We start from the raw sequence: 19,714 nt of genomic DNA on the forward strand, positions 1-19,714 counted from the left end.
AAATTAGTATTAGTCTGACATGGTTCATAATAGAGCCAGCTACTTTTAACACCACTAATAAACTTATTTAGCTTTATAAAATCCTAAAATTGATTTTGATTCAACGAGTGTGGCAAAGAAGACTTTCAATATAGCAAAGAAGATTCGATAAATGAGTTCTAACTTAATCCTCAAAGGCGTTAAATAGATATTTAATCCGGTTCTGTTGATTACAGGTGTCTGTCTGTACGTATCAAGCGGATTTCTGGTCTGTATATATAACTAATAAAATATTTTTATTTGAAAAATAATAACATGATTTTTATGACATAATGTATAATCTATGGTGGGAATACAATCATAGATTATATATAATCCTAAGTAGTAATTATAAGTTAATCGAATCATTTGTTGCCACACCTATTTCCGCGTAATAACAGAAGTCTTAAGCGCTGCTGTGTTGTGGTGTGAAGGGTGTGGTAAGGGTGACATACTTTTCCGAGGCGTTCCAGCTTAGTCCTTGGGGGTAGCGGCGCATCAGTGGCCGACCTCTGATAGGAAGAGCTTATCCTATCTGGGGTAATTATAGATGTCCATGGGCGCAGTAGCCACTTATTGCTACTCCCATATTATAAAAAATAGTATATTTTCGGAGTGAAGGTACTAAATCTTCTCTATTATTGTATTCTTATAGATAGATACAAATATGTTTAATATCTCACATCTTGTTTGACAAATTGCACACTATTACTTACATGATGATTTATGGTACTTTAATAAGCGAATTGCTTGATGACTGATGACCTAATTATATGTCGAATGTCCGACTGAGACTGATGTATGATTTCAGCTCTTGACCTGATTATGGATATTCAGCTCTTACGGTGCATTTATATGTATACACATTGTACGTGTGAGATAAAAATAAATTATCTCAATATAATCGTCTTTATCAACCCATGACTGTCCACTGTTGGGCACAGGTCTCCTCCCAGAATGAAAAGGATTAGGTCATAGTCCACCGCGCTGGCCTAGTGCGTATTGGTAGACTTTACATACCTTTGAGAACATTATATTTTCATAATCTCTTATGTATGAAGGTATTTCCACGATGTTTTCCTCCACCGATAAATCAAGAGATCATTAATTTGTAATACGCACATAATTTCTAAAACATCAGAGGTGCCTTGGATTTAAACCTTGGACCCATCGGTTGAGTTTCAACCACTAGGCTATCACTGCTTTAATACAATCTGTTTAAACTTGTTTATATCAAGTATAAAAACGACCGCGCAGACGGGGGCCATGTCTGTTAGTTTATTATGCTCAATAATATGATTTTGTTTGACGCAAAAACTGACTGAACGTGCAGCAAATTGATTACTATCCATTATTATTAATAACGAACAAAATTCAATGTTTCTTGATCTAGATTTATCTTTGTGTGTAACCATAGCATTTATAACATTTGGACTGAATTATTAAAAAAACTGCACTTAACTTTGTTAATTATAACCGCGACGTTCCGCGCTCTTAAATTCAAAAGAGCGTTTTAATGAAGTCCGATATAGATATCTGACCTGCATTTTAAATTAATGGCTACAGAACAAGCATTACATTTTTTCCAACTTTGTATATAAATTAAACTGTAAGTTAACTTTTGTTATATTTTATTTATTTTGTAACTCTCTTGGTAACTAAAATATCTTTTCGATTTATTAACACTGTTTTAACAAAATGTTTATATTGTTACAATTATTTTAACATCAATCATATACCTAATGTTTCATTGCTTAGCCGTGTCCTATTATCAGTATGACAAAGATCAAATATTGAATGTTAATTAGTGCACAAAAAATAGTGAGTTGAGTAGTGACTATTATTTATAGTGATGTTGCAGGTATCTTCATTTAATCGACTGCAATCATAATCAATTAGTATCCTAATTAAAAATTATTAGCGACGTTTTATCATATACGCTTACAGACATATCGCTTCACTACAAGATATTATATAGCCAACCTCTGGTATTACATGAATCGAACCTCTTACCTTTGAATCTAATATTTAAATTTTCTCAGAGAAAAGTCCGCCAATCTCAATAACTTTGCATGTTAATATTCAGGGTCCATAACATTTAGTATCAGATCTAGACAACCTCAACAACGATCTCGGTACAGTACTCCCTAGACGCGAAAGTGTTTTGATTAGCCCGCCGCCACGCGCGAAATAAAAGGGCCGTCGGCGTTGCATTCAAATGAGCTCCGCAGGGCGCTGTAGAGCAGAAACTTAATTTCTTGACCTGAGCTTACTTCGACTTGAGTCGGGACTGTTTGCTCAAGGGCTTCTTATTCTTTTTGATTCTTGAAGCTAGCTTACGGCGAATTCTTGTTATATTTAAGGCGTGAAGATTTTTCCCCTTTTACTACAATTTCTGTCTCAAAAGCGATATGCAAATTGGTGTAAACATTTTTCGGATGAGATTAAGAAAATATTGTTTTTTCCATAATTAGCAACTGTTCAAGAATGGAAAAAATACGACATATTTTGAAAATCAATAGAACATTATACTGTCACAATTTGGTGACGTTTTCCTAATATCTCCAAACCTCCATCCAAATGAGCTCCGCAGGGCGCTGTAAAGCAGAAACTTCATTTCTTGACCTGAGTTTACTTCGACTCGAGTCGGGACCGTTTGCTCGAGGGCTTATTATTATTTTTTATTCTTGAAGAGCTCGTAGCTTACAACAAAGTGCTTGTTATTTTTAAGGCGTGAAGATTATTCTCCTTTTTTACAATTTCTGTTTTAAAATCACTATGCAAATTGGTATAAACTTTTTTCGGGTGAGATTTAGAAAATATTGTTTTTTTTTCATAATTTGGTTAAAACGAGTAAGTGATTAAAAATAGAAAAGAATTACGACGTTTTTTAAAAATTAATAGAACATAAAACTATCATTATTTGGTGATATTTCCCTAATTTCTTCAAGTTTGCGTTTATAGAGCTACACGGAGGGCGCTGTAGAACATAAGCTTAATTTCTTGACCTGAGTTTTCTTCGACTCGAGGCAGGACTATGTTTGCTCAAGAGCTTCTTATTATTTTTGATTCTAGGACTTAAACTAGCTGTTAGGTAAGTATTCATTATTTTTGGGCCATGATTTTTTTTCAGGGGTGAAAATTTACGAGCACAGAATTTTTTTTTCTCAAATCAGAAAGATTTCTGACGTTTTAAGAGGGTTATGTAATTTTGTGATAAATCTTACTGAGTTATATTAAGAAAATATTTTATGTTTTTTCTACCGAACACTCATATAGAGTGTTTAGTTAGTGTTGAAATTAATTGACGGATATGGTTATGACAAAGTCAAAACTTTTTATTTCTTTTATTTTTACTCTCAATAGAGTCTTTCATAATGAAGAGACGGACTAATAAAATACATTTAAACTTAAGAGTTTATTAATTCAATAACATCGACAATGGAAAGTTTTCGGCGTAATACCTTTTGAGCCACTTCATAAATACAAGTTAGGCTGTTTTGTTCGACGATACAAATGATTGTGTTTTGTTGAGAAATGTAATTTTAGCAAGTCTAGGTATTTGTATATTTTTCTAGTCCGAATAAATAATGTCAATAAAAGTTAAAATGTGTTCAATAAAATATTTCTCAACTAACTCAGGCTTAATAAGCGAAGAGAAGGTACTGGATTTTTCTGCGGCTGAACACTAATTCAAATTACATTGGCACTGGGAAGTCTGAGAAGTAATTTGGTTTAATAAAGATTCTTATGTAAAGTGACGTCATTTCTATCAATATATTGCTACTTTTCTATATGCATCAGTGAGATATTCGTCATATGCTTCATTGAAACAAGTTATATTTTTACATTTGAATAGATCGACACATTTATGTATCAAGTAGTACTTAATTTCTAATTACTATTGATTAAATAAAAATATTCATGAGTAACTAAAATAAGAGTATAGTAATACGTACTGAGGCGTGACAGCTTGAAAGCGTCGGCAGTGTTGATGATGTCGACATACATTTGGAAGTCCAATTTTGCCCCCTCAAACTGCGAAAGCTCTGCTATGGCTGTCTTGAATGCCTCTTGTATCTCCTCACTGTCCTTCGCGAAGACGATGCCTGTGAACAACAAATGCAATATAAACAACGTGAACAACTGAACAAAGTTATACAACAATATATTAGGAAAATAGTATGACAGCGCTGTCATACCAGTCTGAAATGTACTTTCTTGGGTCGCTTATTAGACGGAGACATGGTTATTCAAAATAAAAACATTAGCTAGGTAAGAAGGTAAGTTGGCGGGTATTTACGTATATATTATAGTTGCTTTTAAACTCAAAGACTAGACTCTTGTCCAAATAAAGTCTTCTTTATAAGACTAAAATTGAGGTGAGATTCTTACCACTACTTTCATTTCATATTTACTGTTAATAAATATGAATTTTAACCCTACATAATTGATCTTACTGGAAAAGATATAGGTACGATTTATCGAACTGTAATTAGAAAATATGGAGATAGAGATCCAATATTGGTCCTGGGTTGAATGCTAATGATTAAATAAAACCTTCGGCGGGCAACCGTTTCATGCATTTATCACATAGTCAGCGATTAAGTGGTAAGCTATAAGTAAATATATAACAGGCTATATATATCCACTATCAGATATGTTTTGACGTAAGAAATTATGTAAGTACTGTTACACTGGTAGAGGTGTTATACACACGCAGGTGTTATAGACACGCATATAACATGGTTTTATCCGATACCGATGTAGGAATCTCTAGTGTAACAAAATATTTTCAAATGAATAAACAAAATATTTATATTTTGTTACGCCGTTCGAAATTCGGGAATTCCAAATATTTCGCGTGCTTTTCGAAAATTGATAAGTGGAGCACTCCACGCTTTTTTCACAATTATACAATTTACTGTTCCTTAATTGATTCCTCGATTGAAAATTATTTTCTACTTTTTAGTTGATTTTATCATAAAAGTGTGTTTTTTAGTTTTTTGAACTATATTTATTTGCTTTGATTATAGAACATCGAAGGAGAAGGGAATAATAATTCTCATAAACTCTTGCAGAAGCGATATTTGTTCAGTTCTATCTCAATAATAAAGAAATTGGCAGTCGATTTCCCTGAACATTATTTGCTCGCGAAGACTAGTACAAGTCTCTTAGATATGGCTAGTGTGCGGGAGGCATTCGGAATTTATTATTGTGCGATCATACGAACGCTATAGGAATTTATCGCTGTATCCTGGATTTTACAAAATATGGATGAATTTTACTCCGATATAGCAATATTTTTTTATTGAAGCTGAGTGATTTGAACAATTTGACGACATTTAATCATAATGAATATTAAATTTTTGTGTCAGTATACAACTGTAACTTTAATGATACGTACATTTTAAGTAAAATGTATGGTAAGTAAATCATAAGTAGTTTAGAATCGTACTATGGTATTAAATATCAGATGATATAAATGTTCCCGCAAGAAAGTTTAAGCAGGTAATTAAACAAACATGTAAAAAGGTACAAAAAAATAAGGTACTTCAGTCTAAATAAACTTTTTAAAAGATATGTTATGGAGTAATGCTCACTGCTTCTTCTGCACACAAAAATAATTTTGTATTGATTTTTTATTTTCATGTTGAAACTAGTATATGTGTATGAGGAATTGTTAGCTTTATCCAATGAGTATTGAATAAAATAGGCGCATTCAGATTTATTACATATATCGAGCACTGTTTATTTTATTTCTATTTAGGTTTGCACAGACTGCCACAGATAAAAGCATTAACAACGTTTGTGTTAGTTTGTTTAATTACGCATGACATCCTGCTTCTATATAAATGCAAGCATTATTTACACCTATATTCAGTCCATTTCATCGAAATCTATCCGGATTGGCCTCGACTATTTATAATAGTAAATAATAGTAGAATCCTTGGTGGTGTAAATTATTGATGCACCACCGCTGTACATACCTAAATATTCCTACTTTGTTACCGACTTCGAAGAAGGTCAAGGTACCTACTATATTTTGCTGCCTGTAAAGATGTTACTCTAGTTAGGTAGTATCCTAATTCTATGTGGAGTTAGTTACAGATATTATTGGCTGTCCGTGTCTACTTACTAGGGAAACTGCGTGCTTTTCTGTCGTCGACCCATTACTGCCCTTGGGCACGGGTCTCCTCTTAAAGAGTGGATTGAGGATTGAGGCAACACTCCGCGCTAGTCAAGTGCGGATTAGTAGACATCACACCTCAATTTTTTTAAGAACTTTTAGGTACACAGTTATCCTTACGAAGTTTTCCACCATTTAAGAAGTTAATAATTAATTTCTAAAATGCACGTAACTTCCAAAAATCAGGATTCGAACCTCGAACCTTAGATTTCGGAGGCCAAGATACGAACCATTACGAGTAGGCTTACAGCTCGCGGGCTTACATTTTATTGTAAGTTGAACAGCGGAGGGCGAAAACTTTTGTTATTTTTCACTTTTTCCCGTTCCCACGACAGATGCCCTTAATGCTCGGGGTCACTTCGTTGTAATTCGGAATTTTTCGAATGTTTGTCACTAGTTGTTTTTAGGATCTCCCTCGCATTGAATCTTTAATCAATTCCTGGGTAAGGATTATTATATTTTGTTTGTATTACGCGAGTCTATAAAGGTTACATTTCTTAACAATGCTGCCTATATTTAATTTATGTTATCTTTTTATCAAAATAATATATTTTTTAAATGTTTTCTTTTTGACTTTATTTTGAAGTCACGCATTTCTTGTGCTCGAATTCTAAACTTAAATTACTAGGATGTCACATTTTTCTTAAGATTAGTAGCTAAATGGTGTTCTACCGTTTAATTTGTTATTATTTATCAAAAATATGATGTACAGTAAGGTATTTTTATCACTATTCACAACAACAACACATATAATAAGCAACAAATTAAAATGCGCGTAATAAAAGTTTAATAAATAAATAGTAACTACAAAGCCGTGTTCATACTGGAAAATGTTGTCAAAATTCGACTATGGCCGTAAACTACGAATGCCTTTGTTTCCAAATGCACGCACAAATTCAACTCGTTCAGCTACAGCTTGGCAATGAATGCAATACGTTAGTTGCATGGCACGCGGTGGCAAATTCTATTTTTGCCACATTCAGCGTTATACCGCAATCGAATAAACAGCACGGTTGTGTTTTGATGAAATTTACCGCTTTAATGCAGCCATGGACGAATTTTATTCGATTATCTTCGGTATATTTTATGTATGAATTATTGTATCGAATTCCTTAACGTAAATGTATACATACTAGTATTCGGATATGGATATAAAAATCGCATTGAATTTTTTTTTTTTTTTTTATATAAATCTCTCGGGTATGCAGGTTTCCTTACGATGTTTTCCTTCACCGTTTAGCAAGTGATAATTAATTTCTAATACGCACATTACTTTGAAAAATCAGAGGTGCGTGCCTGGGATTTGAACCTCGGACCCCTCGATCGGGATGCCGACTTTCTTAACCACTAGGCTATCACTGCTTTTTAAATAAAATAAAGTCAATCACTGCTCTAAAATGGCTTAATTCGCAAATTTCACTACAATACTTTCGACGCGGGCCACGCGTTGGTCAATTGAATCTTGTCACATTCCGCGCTATCCCACAATTGAATGAATGGCCCAGTTAAATCTGGTCCATTTAAATTTGTCGTGTAACAGTATTCACAGTTCTAGTGACTCTTTTCTAAACAACATTGCAGAAAAAAGACGAGATACACAAAAAACGCTTTCTACACTCACAGCCCCACACTAGTATTCCCTGTGTCTTGGGTGCCATGGAAACATCCAGACCCAGAAACAGAAATCTTAAATTGTCATTTAGATATCGATCGAACCCGGGACCCTTGCGCATTAGACCAGTATGGTGACCGCTCCGCCACGCGGGTCGTCACAAGCTTTAAAAACATTTGCTCTTACCTTTAGTTAGTGTATGAAATTGGGAATTATGATTTTGCACCTTATAAATATTTTCCTGTTGATTTTAATAGATGACTAGCAGAACCCGCGGCATCGCCCGCGTAAAAAATATGATATGACATACAAATAACTGTAATCGTAAATTTGTACCTTTAACAATTTTAACGATAAAGTAGCATTAATATTTAATTAATTAAAGCTTTTTTTCGTCACTGTGTACCTAAATTGGTCAAGCTTTCTTCAGAAACATACACTAAAACTCTAATTAGTAATGAAACTTTCTTTAAAATATAAGTTTCATGTAGGATACAATAATTATTATTAACACTATTCCATAGGAACCGTCCATGTTATATGGGGCCTAACATAGAGTTGTTCTTTCCAGGGTCTCTAGCTGGGCGGATAGAGCTCCCATTCTATCCGCCCGCAGCTCCAGAAGTCCCCCTTTAGTCTCGTACGACAGGCAAGGGATACTGTAGCCCTGTTCTAGCCCAAAATTTTAATCCAAGGTCTATGTGTCTACCACATCACCATCACTAATCCACGCATAACCACAACCATACCCCACGGCAGGACAAAATGATGGCACGCAGTGTGTCCAAAGTAGTTGCGATGTACCTAATCAGTATACCAAAATGTAGGCCAATTTGAATAAACTTACGCATTATCATATATGAAATTTGCACCCGTCCACGTTGTCGCGTATTTGTCTGAATAGACATTATCTGAAATTTCACGTTTCTAACTTCGAACCTAAAAGATTCCCGTATACATATATAACACTTCTTTTACCTCCTTAGTAGAATTTCAAAAACATTCCTATGTACATATGCATCAATAAATACTTTATCAGCAAATTTCTGAAAACTAATATTCAACACCAGCGGTCGGCAACCAGACACCTACGGGTGGTGTGTGGCCCGCAACTATCCCTTGTGGCCCGCGGGTCTGCGTGTTACTAATAATTGGCCAAGTGCAAGTCAAACCCGCACCTGGAGGGTTCCGTACAACCAAAATTTTTTTTTTTTTTTAATTTCTAGTATTTAATATTGCAGCAGCCATTAAAGTACACACATTGTGAAAATTTTAACTGTCTACCTCTAACGGTTCAAAAGTTAGTTGGAAAAATATCGAATAGCAGTTTGTTGTATGGGGGGCCCCTTTTTGTTTTCAACTTTTTTTATTTTTAATATTTGTTGTTATAGCGGCCACCGTTATGCATCCTCTGTAAGAATTTCAAATGTCTATCTATTACGGTTCCAGAGATAGAGCCCTGTAACATACGGACAGACGGACAGACAGCGAAGTTTTAGTAATAGGGTTCCGTTTTTAACCTTTAGGTACGGATCTCTAAAAAACCGCTGTTCTGCACTTCAGCACGTACAATACATTCCCATGTTAAAAATATATGTTACGACGGCCCGTGGAATTTTGCCCTACACTAAACTTCTCTGCACTCTGTCCTTTTTCCAGACACGCCAAGGGAAGTAACTTCAATAACGGTTTTTAAAGAAACTTTCTTTACTTATAGTACCCTAATGGGGTTGATTGTTGAGTTGCTAAAAATGCTGAAACAGATGTGTAAACAGAAAGGCATAATGCATACACCCATTTATAGCTGCCTTAAGGGTTGATCTAAAAAAAACAGTGACTCAGATGCTTCATTGAGTCCATTGATATTTTTTCATAGTGGTTGCTTCCAAATTAACGGATTATAAAATAAAGTTCCAACCCCTATTTAACGACCTTAAGGGTTGTAAACATTTTCAAAAAATAGAAAAATAAGTGATATATTATTTACAACCAGAAAGTAAAATACCAATTTTCATAGACTTTGCTTCAAAATCTGCAGACTTCTAAACGAAGTTTCTACCCCTATTATACCCTCTTAAGGGTAGATTTTCCATAAATGGTGTTAAAAAAAGTTCTATCATTCCCAACCAGAAAGCCAATTGCCTTTTTTACAGTCCTTGCTTCCAAATTAACGGTTTTTAAAATAAAGTTCCATCCCCTATTAAATGTCCTTAAGGGTTAATTTTTCAAAACGGGGAAATAGGTGTTCTATTATTGTCAATCAGAATGCAGAATACTAAATTATATAGACTCTCCTCTAAAATCTGCGGACTTCCCAACAAACTTTCAACCCCTATTTTACCCTCTAAGGGTAGATTTTCCATAAATGGTGTTAAAAAAATTCTATAATTTCGAACAGGAAAGCCAAATGCAAATTTTTATAGTCCTTGCTCCCGAATTTGAAATAAAATTCCAACCCCCATTTAAGGACCTTAAGGGATGATTTTCCAAAAACAATGAAATAGGTGTTTAATCATTTTCTACTAAAAAGCTAAATACAGATTTTCATAGAGATTAGATCAAAATTGGGGGCTTTTCATACAAACTTACAACCCTTATTTAACCCATATAAGGGTTGTTTTCCATAAACAGTAGAACTAAAGTTCTATTGTTCTATAATTAAAGTTCCACTTTATCTAACCAGTAGAGCAATGGCTAACTTTCATAGTGCTGGCTTTCAAATTGGGAAATTTTAAAATAAATCGTCAACCCTTATTTTACCAACTTAAGGGTTGATTTTCCAAAATGGTGAAATAGGTATTTAATCATTTTTAATCGAAAACCCAAATACCGATTTTCATAGAGTTTACATCAAAACTGGGGGGCTTTCATACAAACTTACAACCCTTATTTAACCCACATAGGGGTTGATTTCCCAAAAACGGTAGAACTAAAGTTCTATTATAACTAACCAGTAAAGCAATGGCTAACTTTCATAGTGCTGGCTTTCAAAATGGCGAAATTTAAAAATAAGCTGTCAACCCCTAATTAACCACCTTTAGGGTTGATTTTGGAAAAACCCTTAGATTAGATTTTAATAACTTTAAATCAGAAAGCTAAATACCAATTTTCATCCAGTTTGCTTTAAAATTGACGGACTTTCATATTAACTTTCAACCCCCATTTAACCCCCTTAACGGTGGAATATCAAAAAATCTGTTCTTAGTGCGCATCTACATCATAAAATGAAGCTATATTCAAAATTTTATGATTGCAGCTTCAGTAGTTTAGTCAAAACCTTGATTAATACGTTTTGAACGTGAGTATCTTTTCGCTTTTATATATATAGATTAATGAGCTGCTTATGCGTTCCGCCATATGTACAGACAAAAACACTAACCAATAAAAACAATACAGAACTATTTATATAACAGATACCATCTATTGTATTTAACTTATTTAGGAACTTTTATTTAAAAAACTGCTTTGTGAAAGACTTTAAATTGTTAACCTAAAATACATTTAAAATACATTTCATACATTTAACTACGTATGTGTGAGCATTGAACTATTTGCCATTGACGAATAAACAAGCAATATATCTTCTTAAATCGACTGGAAAATTCGTATACATTTAGCTCTTAAACATGCCTGGGAAACTACAACTGTGTTATACGAGTACTGGACGCTTACTCTAGACATAATTATTTTACGTCACAAGATATCAATTTCATCTTAACAAAAGCCGAGATTAATCAAATATCGATATTGAAACATGAGTGGGCAGATATAAGAAAATTTACTATACGCGGATCCCGTTTCGTGGAAAAACATAAAGAAAAATAGATGAACGAGTAGTATTATGACCGCTAGAATTAAATGGAAAAATGAAATATGATATGAGATATGAATAAAGTTACACAATGTGGTAGGACTCTGTGCTATATCATTTAGAAAAGGAATTACAATTATTCATTAATAATAGTGACGATTATTTTGGGACATGTTTTTTACATTTTCGCCAATAAATCTACAATATCTTATTAATACTTCAAGATTCCTTTGATTCACACCCGAGCCCTAATCTACTTGTCAAGTTCAAAATAATTACATTGGTTATCACGCTTTTAATACAGACAGTTCACATAAACTCTTATGTACATAACATACCAAACACGTCTCTAAGACAAAACACAAAGAAAACAAACATTTTTTTAGAGCAACACAACTTGCCGATGTAAAAACACGTAGCAACAGTCCTCTAGGGATGTATTACAGAAGTTAGAACAATGCCTCAGCATAAGCCTGCGAGGTGACGCATAACACACATCCATGTTTATACCCTCTAACACACATAAGGAATCATTTTATTGCGACAAAGAGAAAGATAATAGAAACAGAAAACACCCACAAGTGACGAAAATAAACAGACCGATCGGAAACAAATAATGGAAGCCATAATTAATATTTATCCACACGTAATGCCAGTAGATCAATATGAATGACGTCCTACACATTTACTGGAATAATATACATTGTTTACAAGACCTTTGATGACTTACGAAATACTTATTGTATTAATAATAACGCCTTATAACAATTAATGTCTTGTACAGTTAAACATTACATATTAGGCCTAATACGCACGCAGCGGTTAGCCGCCTAGGCGATTTGTTAAGGCTGCAGCTGCCTGACGCGGTTGAAATAGCAACCGATTATGCGACCAATCGCGATTAAGCGCTCGAAGGCTTGTTGGTCCATATGTGAAATCTATGCTGTCATGGTAGTTTGTGTCATGAACAACTATTTTTCTGGCATAAATAACAAAATGAAAATAAAAAAATAATCTAGAACGCAACTAAACTTTCATAGCTCTATTTTTTCCTTTCTATCACTTGATCAGCTTGGTGATCTATGGCCACTCTGAATCTAAGAAGATTCTGTGTCCAGCACTGGAACAATAATAGTTTGACGACTTTACAATAATAATATGTAAATTACGAAAACATTACAGATTAAAAACTATGTAGTACTTATAATAATACAAACTGTACATATCGTTTTAAAATATGAACGTCCGTGGGGTATTACGGAAGCTTTGCCAGAAAGAGATATTCTTTAATGAGATAGTTATTTTAATGCGTATTTCATTTGTATAGCCCGAATGCGAGAATTTTCGGCAGAGTTCCCCCTTTATTTTGAATGAACAAAAACTGGGATTTAAAAAAACCTTTTACGTACATATTTCCATGCAACATAAGATGATTATCTGGAAAAGCTCGTTTACCAACCTTTTGTTCATCGCGCGAAAGTATTTGAAGCGACAATGCAATAATATGAACGGAAAACTTCGAAATTCACTTCCCATTATTTACTGTAAACGTTACTGTGACCAGGCAATAAGTTTGCGAGAAACAATGGGTAAACTTTTGATTGATAAGTGGGTAAATCCAACCATCGAAGTTGGTTACGAGGAAGATCGCTATAGGTGTCGACACTTTGGAATTGAATTTGTAAGTTATGTAAGAGAGATTATATTTGAAAAGTGCCAATATGACGGTCATCTATCATGTAGGCGATCCGAGTACAACAGATTGGAACTTGGTCTACGCTTTCCTTTTGTTATCAACATTAAACAAAGTTATAAAGTATATTCTCATATCTTTTGTGGTAATACGAGTAGGATAATATTTATTAGTGCTTTATGTGGTAATGACCTATACTTAACGGTCATACCTGATGATTAGACGCCATGATCATTTAGCCTTAGAGCTGTAGAACGAGTGTGCTTCGATCGGGGAGGTACCACCGCCATATCTATTTTTAGCTTTAAAATGTTTTTGCGCTTTGCTGGAGAGGTTTGTTGCTGGCTGACTTTCATTTGAGTCGACCATCCTAGATCTTAGGAGTGGCATGTGTTATTTACTTCAGATAAACAGAACCTAGTAAGCAGCAGAGAACTCTTGCCATCAGGTGTATTATAATATGCTCTTTTACTACTTCAAGCATATAAATAAATGTTTTTGTATCACGCTTTGAAGAGTCCATAATCTCAAAGGTAGGTACTGACACGGAATGATGACACGATTCATATGTTACGATTAATATGTTTGAAGAACGATACATATAAATTGAAGTCATTACTGGTCCACGATACTTACATACAAATCTAAGAGAAGTATCTTCGATAACATTTTGTGTACATACTATTTCGGTTGCCATAATTGTTACTACAAATAAGACAATATCCATTATGAGTTATGAGTTAATTAATTAGTGTTACAGATTAGCTATTGACCGCGACACGCTGTAATATCAACAATGATATTATATCGGTCTGTTCAACCGCTTATAGGAAACCAATTAAACATCATATAGAAATGGGAGAGACATTCTATCAATATACCGTAACCTTCGGTCATAAGGTTGATTATACAATTTGTATTCAATCACACAACACAAAAGTTCTTACGAAATAAACTCTATTCTTTCGGCTATAAGATACACTCGAAGGGCTGAGACTTGTCTAATTCCTTGCGGAGTTTCTGTTCGATTGTCATTACCGCTTTTCCTTATATTATTCCTATTTGTTTGATATCTCTCATATCCCTTAGTATTGGGTTACAGTATTAAGTAGACCATTATTTATCTTCGAATCATTGATGTGACACCTTCGGTTGTCGTGAATTATTTTGATTGGCAAATATTTCTTATAAATGAATATCTTTATGATCGATTATATTACACATTTGTAACTATTTGACAAAAGGAAATCATCAGATCACTAATAGGTATTTGTTCGGCACGCGTCTGCTTCCATGTCTAAAGATGTGAATAAACTTCATTATTCTTCATTGTAATGCGTTTTTCTATAGTCTACAGTCATAGACTATCACGTGTAGACGTCATATTAATCCGTGTTGAGTAAACAAATGCTAGGTCTACGTCACTGGCGGCTTTGAGGCGGGGACTAAGGAACCACCCGCTCTCGACAGTGTATGTTAGACTACATTCCTTAAATAATATCGGCCTCAACATTATCATCAACCCATTACTGTGCACGGGTCTCCTCCCAGAAAAAGGATTAGACCATAGTCCACTGTGCTGGCCAAGTGCGTATTGGTCACATACCTTTGAAAACTGTATTTTTTTTTCTCAGGTGTGCAGGTTAACTTACGATGTTTTCCTTCACCGTTTAAGCAAGTGATATTTAATTTCTAATATGCACATACGGCCTCAACATAGAATGATTAATTTAAACAAATGTAATAATGATAATTGCATCCTATGAAAGAGAAGTCTCAGTGGCCGAGTGGGGGATAACGTCGTATTAATCCATGTCGAGTGAATAAATGCGAGACGTATGTCAGCGGCGGCGAGGCGACGTCTCAGGAAGTCCCCGCTCTCAACATATTGGGGTACTCCCTCGCTGAATGTATTTTGGAGTTTGTTTTCATGAGATGGAATTTCAACGCTACTGCTGCAAATTACACTTCAGACCACGTGAGGCCAAGAAATTTAAAAAAAATAAAAAGAAAAACTATCAGATACTTAAAAATAAGATTCTGTAGTGTAAAAGATACAGCTTGTATAAGAAGGTTTTCTAGAATAAGTTGAAATGCTTTATCAAAATAGGAGTACCTATTGTAAGTATGGGGCAGAAATAAGTACGGAAAAGGAAAATTAAAGAAGAGTATAATAGTAACTACAAATATTTTATTGATGTACAATAACTTGCTAATATTATATACTATAATAGTTAAAGCAATTATTAACTGGTAATATAAAAAGGCGTTTGTAGCGCATTAAATAATATTTTGCTTTCTTTAAAAACAAGTTAAATAAACTTATTTAATTTAATTAGTTTAATTTCAATACTAAACTAGTTTAATTTCAATACTAGCTACTCGTATAAAGTACGAAATAAATATTTATGATACTAAAATAACTTTAATTAATATTCCCTTCCAAAAATGTTAGCCTAGTATTATTAATTTAACCTAAAGCTATTCTCTGTGAAATTAACGGGGGTCTTAAAATGCCGGGTAATAAGTGAAGGTAATGAAAATACTAGCTTAATTTCTGGGGAAATAAATTATTTTTTTGTCGAATAATAAAATATTTTGGGCAGCTATCTTAAGGATTTTTTTTTGTAATAAGGAGAAGCAGACGAACATGTACCAGACGTTAAGTGGCTACTGCCGCCCATCTGTAATCAACCCTAGATTAGATTAGATATTCCTATCTGAGGTCGGCCACTGATGCGCCGCTACTCCTGAGAAATAAGCTGGAACGCCTCGGAAAAGTACGTCTTCCTTACCGCCCCCTTCAAACCAGAACTCAGCAGCGTTTAACACTGCTATTATGAGGGAGAAATAGGTGTGGTAGTGGTGCGTCGGAGTCGAACCACAAAGGTTCTACCACCTTCAAAATAAATAGAAAACTAATTGGAAATAACTGAATGGAAATGGTGAAAAATAACCGGAAAAGGAATACTGTCCCTTAATAATTTTGGGCTATGTTTAATTTTGTTTTTAATTGCCTTTTTTATTTTATACCGGTTAGTGAAAAGTTTTGGTTTATTTGTGGAGGCACCACCGTCACATTTAATTCTGTCTTGTGTCAGTAAAGTTGAGAAACAGCGCATATTACATAGATAGTAACCTTTCCTTTTTAAATAAATCATTTTTTTTATCGTTGTTGACTTTAATTTGAAACACCATAAATTTACGAAATAACAATGCAAATTTTGAAAAGTTTGTGATAAAATAAAATTTAACAAAAAAATACAACCGACTTCTATGTCACTACAAAGTAAAAAATAATTGAAATAAATGTTGGTTTAGCACATAGTTCTGAAGTCGGCGCTCAATATATGTCGTTGGATAACGGCGTAAACAGCGTGTCCAATTACTTATAATGGAATGGAATGGAATGGAAATATCTTTTTTGCAACAAAAATACATCAAGATTGGTTCATAAACGACGAAGTTATCCGCGAACAAACATATACGGTCGAATTGAGAAACCTCCTTTTTTGAAGTTCGTTAGAAAGGCACCACAAATAAGAGAGTCTTTTCAGTTTCATAGTACAAAAACGATTGCAGTCAAGGTAAACTATCTCGTTATTTGAAAATGTTAAGACGGAGCTAGCATTAGAATTGCACATTTGAAATTGTAAGAAAAATAACAAAAATAACGAAGGATTCACTTTTGAGAGTCCTATTGAGTCCCAGTATGCCGGATACGGATGACGAGTAAGCTTTTCAAACGAATTATTCAGGGATAATCTTTAACAGTGTTTTTTAAGTATTCTGTTAAGACGCCTTAAGACGGGATTTCCGTATTGGACTTTGAATTAAACTGGGCTAAGATAAAATATTCGACCCCAGATGCAAATTCATCTATTTGTTTAAGTACAGGTTGCGCAGACTTTTACAATTTAAAATTCTATTTACATGTTCGTGCTCTTATAATACCAACATAGAATAAGAGATGATATTGAAGGAACTCCAGAGCAAAATATCTATATTCTAGACCTTTCAGTTTAAGCTGTGAATTGTCAATAAGTCAGTCTTAGAGTTAAGTAGATTGTTTTTGGTTCTCACTAATCAATAATTATCGAAACACAATATCATGATAGAATAATATGATTTCACAAATGAGAAAAATAAATATAAAATTCAATTAACAAAATACATACAATTTTTTAAATATTGCCGTAGAATCATTATTCCGCAACTTTTTCATGATTTTGCTTAAATACTATTTACAATGTTTTAATATATATTTTCCCTGACATAACATTATGTTCAGAAAATATTCGTTATGCACAACGCGGAAACATTTTTAACGTTACTTTATCAAAATCCGAATATTTTATCGGAAGGGTATTTGATACATATATTTGTTAAGAACAACCAAAAGAAGATTGGAAAACGCGGGAACTTCTTAAACTGTATTGTAGATGTGTAAATGAAATTTGAAAAGAAATGAGTAGTTACAGTGAAATTAGATAAAAATAAACTGTTTTGAAACCAGCAATCAACTTACATAATTTGAATCTTAAAAGACTCAAACATACATATAATCAAAAATGTTCTTAACACTGTCTACATTATTAAGCTATTACAGTATAGTATTTTTTATAATATAGGAGTAGCAGACGAGCATGTTGTCCACCTTATGGTAAGTGGGTACTGCCGCCCATGGACATCTGTAATCAACCTCAGGTAGGATTAGATATTCCTACCTGAGGTCGGCCACAGATGTGCCGCTACCTCTGACGACTAAGCTGGAACGCCTCGGAAAAGTCTGTCTTCCTTACCACACCCTTCAAACCGGAACACAGCAGCGCCGAACACTGCTGTTATTAGGTAGAAATATGGGTGCCGGTGGTACCGCCGGAGTCGAACCACAAAGGGTTCTACCACCTTCAAAATAGTATATCATGATACCAGTAAATATTCCGAATGCCTGTAGTGGTGTAGTATTGGAGTGAGTGATTATGTCGTTTCCTGATTACAATCGATTGATTCAATCGGGCCAATGAAAATGTCATTTCAATATTATCAGATTAGGTAGCTCGGATCTGATCTATAACTGCAGATTATGATCATTGATAAATCAGAATGCTATCTATCGGAAAGGAGAGATTGGTTTGTCGGCAAATCTATTGCATAAGGTTATTAATTTGAAACATGGCGCTATTGAATATTACGTGTTGTAGTATTACTCTCTTAAAAAATCTAATGAGATTCATAAGACATAACATGAAGCGCTTAAGCACCAAATGTTTAACAGGTTCTTTAAGAAAAAAAAATCCAGTGCAGTAAGTTTCAAAATACTTAAATTTTATTAGTAGTCAAATTTATTTTAGTTACACAAATTTTAACCTCGTAGTCGTAGAACTTTTTAACCAAATTCGAAGATTATTTTCTATTATACTGTAGTCAATAATTATTACTAACTGTTGTAAGAATTACAATATTTAAAATTTTATTTGCGAATTTCTGTAATTATCTCATTTAAATTCTCCAAGGATGCATTCATATCATTATCCAATAAAAAATATCGTTTTTTTTCGGATACCAGTACCCTTAGTATTAGTTTTTACGTTTTTTACAAAATGACTGTTTTTGTATTTGTTTATGTATTTTCCCACATATATTTTCAATCAGCGCCCCTAGCGAACTGCATCAGAACTGATTGGGAATGTATGGGAAATACATAAACAAATATAAAAAGTCATTTTTGTAAAAACGTAAAAACTCATACTAAGGGTACAGATACATATTTTCAGTTACGCTTGACTACGGTGCCATTAAAATCTGCAGTAATAATTATTTCACGCAATAATTGAATTAATCGGAGCAATAATAGCTGCATGAGCTTCATTACTATGGCAATGTACGTAGTTGTAGTCGTATTTGCATGGATTCGCATTTTGTGCCATTCTTGTAAATTTATTTTCATTGATACAACAATTATGTGTATTGTTGCACTAAGCCAGTTAGATATTATGTACTTTTGATATAAGTATGAAATTTACAAAATGTTGGGAATGGTGCTAGAGTCAATATATTTTGACCAGGGATGTAACACTGTACAATGTACATTGTACATACTTACATTTACGTATGGGGGGACTATTTTAGCCCTATAAGTTGTAACGCGTCTGTGATAGGCGACAGGTACGATCCCATTCTATGTAATGTTGGTTACAAATGCTCATGGAGGTCAGCGTCTACTTGTCGTCAGCATCTGCATGTTATTTTGCTTCTTCAAATAGTAGGAATACAGTCACGACAAGCTTATTCGTTTGCCACAAAAAGTTTTAAATATTCGCTCTACATTTCATGCTCATAGATAATTTAGATAAAGCCCGAATCGGATCCCTAAGGATTAGAAAATGT

The 19,714-nt window shown here is 33.9% G+C and overlaps 1 protein-coding gene across 1 annotated transcript in view; it reads right to left on the minus strand.

Moving 5' to 3' along the window:
* The window catches only part of LOC140743575 (glutamate receptor 1-like), a 99,812-nt gene extending 85,453 nt beyond the window's left edge, over positions 1-14,359 (minus strand). Inside the window, exons 1-2 of the mRNA XM_073074970.1 lie at positions 14,305-14,359; positions 3,978-4,127 (exon numbers count right to left, since the gene is read on the minus strand). Of these exons, the coding sequence (XP_072931071.1) occupies positions 3,978-4,127; positions 14,305-14,359 (205 nt within the window). The remainder of the gene's footprint in view (positions 1-3,977; positions 4,128-14,304) is intronic.
* Positions 14,360-19,714: the final 5,355 nt, after the last annotated feature.

This window comes from Epargyreus clarus, unplaced genomic scaffold (assembly GCF_041222505.1).
Source record: "Epargyreus clarus isolate Ecla_fem2 unplaced genomic scaffold, WU_Ecla_fem_2.2 ptg000007l, whole genome shotgun sequence".
NCBI lineage: Eukaryota > Metazoa > Arthropoda > Insecta > Lepidoptera > Hesperiidae > Epargyreus > Epargyreus clarus.